Below are 9405 nucleotides of genomic sequence, written 5' to 3' on the forward strand. Positions count from 1 at the left end.
CAATACATATAAAAGTAAAATAAAATCTAACTGCCTTTAAGAAAAAAAACTTTCCCAAAAAAAAAGAAAAAAAGGGGAAAACAATTTTTTTTTTTTTTTTTGGTCTTTTTGAGACAGGGTTTCCTTGTAGCCCCAACTGGCCTGAAACTTGCTGTACAGACCAGGCTGGCCTCGAACTCACAGAGGTCCGCCTGCCTCTGCCTCTGGAGTGCTGGGATTAAAGGCATGGGCTACCACGCCTGACTCTGAAACAGGTTTCTTACAAAGTGACCTTGACTAACATGGAGAAGGATCGCACCTGGAGTCTGTGCTGCAGGTACTGGGTTTCCAGGCTTTGCCGCTGGGAAAGCTGAGGGTGCACACTGGCAGGGAGGGTGGAGACATTTTCCTGCTGCTGAGAAACTTTCTCCTGAGGAAGAAGGGAGCAGAAATGGCAGTTCTTCATTCAACAAAGTTTTAATTTTTAGTTTCAGCACCTTTGCAAATGACCAATTGAAATCTGGGCTCTACAATACCTAACACTCAAAAGTTTTTACATATAGGTTGAAAGTTCCTTTATGGAGAATTTGTACATGTGCTATCTGTAGACAACTATCACCATGTCAGGAGTGTTAAAACACAGGTTCCTGATATCACCGGAAAGTGATTATTTTCATGTGAGCCTGGAATACAGTATCTTTGATGCACTGAAAATCAACTAAAAAGCAAAACAATATTTATTATATTTTTATGTGACTAATCATCATAGTTAATAAAGTGACTTCACATAAGAAATAGTGGCCTCCAGGTGTGGTGGCACACACCTGTAATCCCACACTCAGGTGGTAGAGGCAGGTGGAACTCTGTGAGTTTGAGGCCAGCCTGGTCTACATAGTGAGTAACCAGGCCAGCTGGGGTTACTGGGGAGACCCTGTCTCAAAAAAAGAAAAAAAAAAAAAAAGAAAAAAAAAAAGAAATAGTGGCAAAAAAGTTCTCATTTGGGTGATGGTCACCATTCTTCATATATAGGCAATGCAGGGGGTTGAGAGTTACCCATATACAATCTGCCCTGTGAACCCAAACTAGCTTGAGCCTATTTAGGCCTCCATCTTGTGCCGCACATCTGGGAGCAGAATGGATGGGTCTGAGCTATCAGTGGAAGCAGCAAGGAAACCGCTCCAATTATGGGGTTTCCCACAGAGCCCACTTATCCAGGACTGGGGGAAGTTCTCTAACCGAAAACCACACATCTGGACAAACAGCACCATACTACGACACTCAGACATGGTGGGAAGGGCCCCTATACCCACCTGAGGGCAACTGCTTGTGAGGTCTTGGAGCTCTGGTGCAGCAGATGCCAAGTTAGGGTCTGCCTCTGATCCTATCTGTTCATAGAGCAACTGTACTTTGTTCAATTCCAGAATTCCTTTGGTTCTAGCAAGATTCTGAAGATGTTGTCTAAATGCTACAATTCCTGAAAAGTACAAAAAGCCAGTACTTTTAAGAAGTAAAACAGGCCTTTTAGTTATCACAGGTTCACACCAGTGAGGCAACAGCCCCTCTTCAACTGCAGTGCCCAGTCAAGGTTTCAAAGTTAGAAGACAAAGCACTTGCCTTGGGTAAGGGAAGTATCTGATGCTCTGCGGCCTTCTCTGAAGCTTACTGGGGACCGGTTGTGGGCCTCACGTTTCTGGGAGCTCAGAGCCTGCATAGCTGGGTTGGTAGGTCTCAGGCTTATGAAAGGAGATGCCATGTGGGGTGAGGGCTGATTGGCTAACATGATGTCCTTTAGGGAAGGGCTGTCCTCCAGAAAGTTTAGGTCCCTCTGAGTAGACCCCATATCATACTCAGAGTCCACGCTGTCAAGGGAAGGGGTGTCACTCATGGAGAAAATTTTCCCTTTAAGAAAAAAATAAAACATATAATGACCAATAGCATCTTCTTTAAACAAGATTCACAGCATGGCACAATTTAGTCTTTATAGCAGCAGTCTTTCATCTACTTAGAAGAATGGGGCAGAGGATTGCTTATACACTTGAGTTCCAGATCAGTCTGGGAAAAACAGGGAGAATTTATCTGAAAGAAAAATTCCCTTCAGGGTTGGGACCTGGCAGTGTAACTCAGTGGTAGAGCACTTGCCTAACATGAATGAGAACATCAATTTAATCTCCAGGGAATTTACAGGTCAATTTAATCATCTTCAAATTTGGTGGGGAAAACCCTGTAGAAACTATAGCCATAAGATCCTGGTCCTCCAACAAAGCCATAGACACTTATAAAGCACTATGATGGCTAACCTTGGCTGCTAACTTGACAAACCTGAAAGAGGGGAACCTTAACTGAAGAACTTCCTCCATCAAGCTGGCCTGGGGTATGTCTGTGAGGCATTTTCTTGATTGCTAATTGGTACAGGAGTGCCCAGTCCACTGTGGTACAATCCCTAGGTACGTGGACCTGGGTTTTCTAAGAGGTAGTTGAGTGTGAGCTAGGGACAAGTCAGTAAGCAGTGCTTCTCTGTGGGTTTCTGCTCCAAGCTCCTCCTACCTTAAGTTCCTGCCCTGGCTTCCCTAGATGATGGACTGTAACTTGGAATATGAAATAAACCCTTTCCTCCTTAAGTTGCTTTTGGTTGTCATGTTTATCACAGCAACAGAAAAGCAAACTACAACAAGCACAACTGCAGCCAATAAATGCTGGAGCAAAGGGAGAAAACTCAGACATTTCCTTTTAATCTTTGTTAGCCACTGAGCAGGCCTGATCCACATGGCCCATGGCAATCTGCTCCATAAAGGAATGGGATACAGAAGAATTCCAGGACTTGGTGAACATGGTCACTATTTCTTGATACTTGGAGTACAAAATGATCCTGTGAAGGCTTAACCTGGTGCTCATCTGATATCATACCTGCCCCAGGCATCACGACCAATTGGTTAGTTACTTCTGACAGAGTGTGCCGTCGCTGCCCACTGCGTGTGGCCTGGAAAGCTTCAAATGCATGACTGGGGTCTTCCTCAGCCTCGCCTTCTGTCTCCAGCCCTTCATCAATGGAAGTCTCCATCATGTTGCTGGGCAGTGACTGGCAACCCTTTCTCACCAGGACGGGGGGCACAGGGTCAAGCAGACAGCCATTTACCTAAATGTCAAGAGTAGGAGAAGAAACTCAGCAGCTGCTCTTGCTCTGCTGGGACCTCAAAAAAATCCACAATAGAAAAAAATGCCAAGATGTATGGCAAACTAGAAAGCAAGTAAAATACTAAAAATGTATACATTTATTTCTAATGACAACACAGATTAGGAATGAAGCGAGTCAACTGCAGCACTTGGGTCATAATGGGCTTCTGTCTCTAAGTTGGCACTGCCAGCCAGGTTACTCTGAGTCATCATTATTACATCGAACACTGTTTTAGTGAATAGGGATATGTCAGCTTGAGGCCTACCAGTGATTTCTTTTTTGTTAAATAAAGGAGATAGAGGAAGAAGATGAGAGCTCACAGCTAAGAGAATAGTCTCCAGCATTTCAATTTTCAACCACAAAACATAATGGCTCTGGACACACTTTCATGTTCATAAGGACCTGCCCATTGGATTTTAAATTACTCTATGTGCCTGAGGAATGAAAAGAATTGGTTGCAGATAGAAACCACAAAAAGGATTAAAAAAAAAAAAGTTAAATGGCCAACAGCCAAAACCTTCCATTATAGAATAACAAATGACTCATTACCCAATATTCCAGCGAGGTTAGTAACCCTAGTGCACAGAATTCTCTTCCCTCTCACAGTTCACATGGCATCTACAGTGCCTGGTCCATAGGGACAGCTCGGCACAGATCCACCTTCTCACACAGTTGCCAAGCAAATCACCTAATGGCAAGCAAAACAGTACACAAAGGAGGTTGTGGTTTCTAGTTCTTCTGGTTGGTAAAAGCCCCAAAGAGGAGGCAATTATTTACCTCATTACCTTAACTATTCCCTTGTGGAAATCAATCCGTTTTCTCTTATGAATAGCTGCTCAGGAGCAGCCAGCAAAGAAGTTGGTTCTCGGTGGTATTTTCACCTGGAACACACTGGCTAGAGCTATTGTTTTCATTGGAAGCAGGGGCAGCTCATATATGTGAGAGGTGACATGGGACAGCCCTGTTGCAGGCACAGAGGATTTTCCTCTTATGGCAACCATCTCAAGGTGCTGCAAGGTCCTTTCTTTGGAAGAGAATTGGGTGACTCAGAGTTTTGTTTGCTGAAGAAGGACATACTTATTCCATGAAAATGGTTCTGGGGCTAGAGCCATCGTGTGGATAGAGGCTGATGTATAGCATGGTTACAAGGAAGAGCGGCAGATGCCCTTTTCCTCCCAGACCATACCAATCTTCCCATGGGACAGAAAACTGAAATCTGACCAGCAGCTCTCATGCTATCCTTGGCCCAGCTCCAGATAAGTTTCTCTTTTGACTGTATTTAATAGTTTTCTTGGAGGAAAGAATGACCAACAATTTTCACTTCTAAGACAGTTTGTTAAGGCTAGCCACAGTTGATTGAGAAACAAAGCAAGAGAAAACAATGGTATTTAATATCTACTGAACATTTTTACACAGGCAGCCTCTGTCAACACTTTACCCCCCCCAACATGGCAGTATAAGCCATATAGCAGCCTCATTTTTCCTTAGTAAAGTCACCTTTTCCTGAGTTGGCCAAACTACCAGCAGTTTATCATCTTACTTAGTAAACGGCTACCTTATAAATTTATCTTCTAAGCTAGAAGAGGAATTATGTCTGAATTCAGTTTCTTCCTGGTACTGCTACAAAACAATGGTTTGATTTTTCACTGATTTGACTGAGGCTGGATAATGAGTAAGAATGCTTTTCCCCTCAGGGTGGGGTGGTTAAGAGTTAACAGGGGTAAGCACCTTCATTGTCAAGTTCAGTGTTCCTGAAGAAGCTGACTACCATGTCACCATGCTAACTTACCCAAGGAGTTGATGATAGGAAAGCCCAGGTAAGCGTCCCTTTTGACTGTCTTCTTACAAGAAAGAATGACTGACAGCTCACACCTCTAAGCTCCTAAGACAGTTTGCTAAGACTCAGCTCCAGGATATACGACTAAGATTTTGGGCTGATCTACCTAGGTAATATAAGCTGCCTGAAGTAAGAACTTTTGTTCTAGAAATAATCTGGGCTGATATAAATGACAGGACTTCAAACTGTGGGGAAAATGTACATTTTCCAATACACTGTTCTTTATCTTCCAGAGACTTCATATATAATAGGCGATAAACATGGCAGGAGTCAAGGCCTTCTGATGCCCAAGCACTAACTAAGAAAGCCCCTGAGCCTGCCACAAATCAGATGGACAGACTTTTGTGTCTCTAAATTCATATGCTGACCCTAAGGTTGTATTGATTTTTTTTTTTTTTTTTTTTTTGGTGTTTTTGAGACAGGGTCTCCCTGTAGTTCCAGCTGGCCTGGAACTCGCTATGTAGATCAGGCTGGCCTCGAACTCATAGAGATCTGCCTGCCTCTGCCTCCCAAGTGCTGGGATTAAAGACATGAGCCACCACGCCCAGCCTAAGGTGGTTGTATTTGGAGATGGGGGGCCTCTAAGTGAGTGAAGCCCTGACTCAATAGGATTAGTATCTTTATACAAAATGACACACTAAGCCAGTGTACACCTGCAGTCCTAGCACTCAGGAGGCTGAGACAGGAGGGCTGAGTGTTTGAGGCCAGCTTGGAATACATTAAGACTCTGCCTCAAAAACTACCACCACTACTACCACCACCACCACCACCACCACCACCACCACCACCACCACCACCATCACCAAACAGGAAAAAAAGGATGGACACCAGAGTTCCCAGGTGCCCTCTGCATTCAGAGGAAGGCTATGTGATACCTTAAGACAGAGTAAGTAGGTGACTGTCTGCAGAACAGGAGGAAACCCAGAAACTGAATCGGCTGGAACTTACCTTGGACTTCCGGCCTCCAGAATTATGAGAAACAATTTCTGTTGTTTAACCTACTTAGCTTATGTTATTTTGTGATTGCAAGTGAGCAGACTTGTACAGTTCACCAAAGCACAATACTAGCTAACGCACTTGGAGGAGAGAAACAATTTGTACCCAAAGTACTTGGCAAATAGGGCACACACTGAGCAGGTGTGGCAGGCCCAAACCTCAGCTCTATCACTTATAAGTTACTTTTTGCTTAGCCCTACCAAGTCTATTTATTTTTCATTTGTAAAATAGTAGCAGTTGTTAGGAAAATCAATCTGAGATAACTCAAAAAATACAATGGAACCTTATTATTACCAACTTAATATATTTCATAATTTTTTATTTTATTTTATGTGTATGAGTGTTTTGCCTGCATGTATGTAAGTACACCCATGTATGCAATACCTTCAGAAGCCAGGAGAGGGTGTTGGATCCCTAGGAACTGGAGTTACAGGTGGTTGTTAGCTGCCACATGAGTACTGGGAACAGAACCTAGATACTCTGCCAATCAGTCCAGGATTCTTAACCATTAAGCCATATCTCCAGCCCTACGTTGTTGCTTTTTTTTTTTTTTTTTGTCTTTTTTGAGACAGGGTCTCCCTGTAGCCCCAGCTGTCCTGGAACTCACTATGTAGACCAGGCTGGCCTCGAACTCACAAAGATCCACCTGCCTCTGCCTCCCAGGTGTTGGGATTAAAGGCATGCGCTACCACGCCTGGCCCACTGTTGCTTTTTGACAAACAGGAATGCCTAATCAAAAAAAGGCATATGAGTAAAACTAAAACATTCTAAAAATGTTTTGCCATCTTGAGGAAAATTAAACAGGCAAAGAATGAATAACATTAATTCTAGAAAATTGGTTTTCAAGATAGTGTCTTTCTATGCAGCCCAGGGTGTCCTTGAACACCTGATTCTCCTGTCTCATCCTTCCCCACTGCTGGGATTATATATATACCATTACACTTGGCTTAGAAATTTATCCTTAAATACTGAAGTGTAATTGTCAGAGACTTAGATATAAAATTATTCACTATAAGCATATATAAGGATGCAAAAAAGGGAGTATCTGATTTCCACAAAGAGAAGAGTTATGTAAAGGGATGTCTCAAACAATGTATTACACATGTGCTAAAACTCATGCTTTCAAAGACCATTTTATGACATAGGGAAAACTGTCATGATATATTTTTATATGCAGAGACATACAATTATAGATAACAGAAAATAATTTAAGAGTCTTCTGATCCACTGAGCTAGCTTATAATTTACCCACCCACAAAGCTACAACATTATAAGATAGGCTTATCTTTCGGTACTGAGATTATGGATAAATTAATGTTATTTTATCCCTTCCATGTTTTCATGCATGATTATGATAGGTTTTATTTTTCTACTGTAACTTAAATTATAATTTGTTTTAAAATTTTAAATTCAGAAGTAAAGTTTCTCCCCTAAGGCCCTAGAAGTCAACACTACTAAGAGTTTGGTATGTTTGCTTTTCAGACCTTATATGTACTATTTTCATAATAAAAAGTTATTAAAATATAATTAGACATTAAATACCTCCACTACACTTGCATTTTCATGGTTTATCTCAGAAGTTCCTTTAGCTAGCCAGCTAATGAAAGTGTTAACTTGGAAAATCCATTTATTAGAAACTAATAAAGTGCTACAAACTGACTATAACCTGTGTGTATATCTACAAAGTCCATGATATGTAAAGAAATACTCAAGGGAGGAAGATTCACTCTGCAGGTTTATGTACCTGCTCTTCCCCATGGTCCCTATATCCCTACAGTCTCAGTTTACTGTTCAGAAAGGTGCCTTTCCCCCGAGGAATCTCAAGTCAAAGTTTCAATCAGACTCCTTAGGGGATTTTACTGACAGTTGAGGGAAGGGGAGATGATCTGTTTTTACATGTATACTACTAGTCCCTGACTGAGAGCAGAAATGAAAGTAGCAACACCTACAGTTATGATGCATCTTTCAGAAAACAACTGGGGTATAGTGAGTGTATGAAGTAATGTGAACCAAGGAACTATATTTCCATCTGAGAGTTTTTTGGTGTGCATTTATTTATGGGCCTTAAAGAAAGAGGTAGTAAGAAGGACATAAACAAAACGATCCCCAGTAAGACCCAAGGATGTTTATAGTCTGGCTGAGTTTCAGGGTGGCAATGCCAGAGCGGGGGCCAGTACCAGCACGGCACTCTTCTTCCTACAAATGCAAATATACTGTGTAGCAACTGCCTATATCTTTTGCAAAACCATTCATTTCCTGTCTGTTTCCTAGTTACTGTAACAATCACAAGCTTTAAAAATAGCTTGCCCTATATATTATAGCAGACAGTGCCCAATCTGTGTTTTGGGCCTGGTGCCCTCACAGACAAAGCTTCAGCACACTGCATTTTAATTTCTTCAGAGAATTAGATCTTCAACATGAATTATGCTGCCCTAATTTATGTTGAAAGTTAAGCATGAATCTAACACTAATGTGTAAGGTAATACTATGTGTAAGGTTATTTAACATGCTAGGCAACTGCAGGCAGCGAAAACAGACTGTTCACAGGAAATGGACTCATCCTCAGGGACCTGGACAGTAAATATTCCTGTTCAGCAACTCGGCTTAACACCTGCTGTGGCAGCCTGGCATCAAGCTGCCACTGTGGCTGTGCTCCAGCTAAACTCCTTTAACTTCTGAATCTACTTGACATTCAGAGGTCTCAACTGAACAGCACTCACTATCCCAAGTGTCTAGGCTTTAACTCTTGCTATGGAGTTTGGACTTCTCTCTGATATGTCAATCTCACTGCTACCAACCCCTCCCCTCCTATTTCATGACCACTCCCATAGCTCAGGCCCTGCACCACCTCATTCCTGGATGTGTGCTTAACCTCCCATTCCCCTTGTCCCCTAGCCACTGACTGCTAGGGAACCATGCAGGCAAACTTTCCATGCACAGCATGCATGTAGTGCTTCCTTGCTCAGAAATCTTTAATTGGTGTCTATCAGCTGTGTCAACTGATCCTTCACCACACCCGACATGTAGAACACGGCCTAGAGACCAGGTCTAAATTGCCTGGCTCCCCATTCAAAGCTAACCTATGCATCTTTTCTTTATACAGTTTCTCTTCATATGCCTTTTTTCTCAAACTGAACAACTACTCTGTTAGATGGACCTCTGATTTCCTGTAGTTTGCTTTTATTCTGGCTAGTCCCATCACTGAAGATATCCCACCCTAGTTTCTGTCCACCTGGATTATACCCCACTTTGCAATTCCTTGATCTGATGGTTCTCCCCAAACTTCCCTAATCTGGCTCTAGGCAATTCCCCTTGTCTCTAGTCTCATCCTGACTAATATTATGTTATGAATCCTACTTTATATTTAGTTAACTTATCTAGCAACTGGCATGTTGTTTTCGGTTCTGTATTTTATATATAT

General features: G+C 42.2%; 1 protein-coding gene across 2 annotated transcripts in view; it reads right to left on the minus strand.

The window, feature by feature from the left end:
• The window catches only part of Sik2 (salt inducible kinase 2), a 120181-nt gene that overhangs the window by 10271 nt on the left and 100505 nt on the right, over positions 1 to 9405 (minus strand). Inside the window, exons 10-13 of one of the 2 annotated variants that reach the window (XM_008832802.3) lie at positions 2884 to 3112; positions 1594 to 1878; positions 1290 to 1453; positions 299 to 409 (exon numbers count right to left, since the gene is read on the minus strand). In XM_008832802.3, the coding sequence (XP_008831024.1) occupies positions 299 to 409; positions 1290 to 1453; positions 1594 to 1878; positions 2884 to 3112 (789 nt within the window). The remainder of the gene's footprint in view (positions 1 to 298; positions 410 to 1289; positions 1454 to 1593; positions 1879 to 2883; positions 3113 to 9405) is intronic. The other variant, XM_029563406.1, reaches the window with a different exon arrangement.

This window comes from Nannospalax galili, unplaced genomic scaffold, assembly GCF_000622305.1.
Source record: "Nannospalax galili isolate Female #2095 unplaced genomic scaffold, S.galili_v1.0 scaffold335, whole genome shotgun sequence".
NCBI classification, from domain to species: Eukaryota; Metazoa; Chordata; class Mammalia; order Rodentia; family Spalacidae; genus Nannospalax; species Nannospalax galili.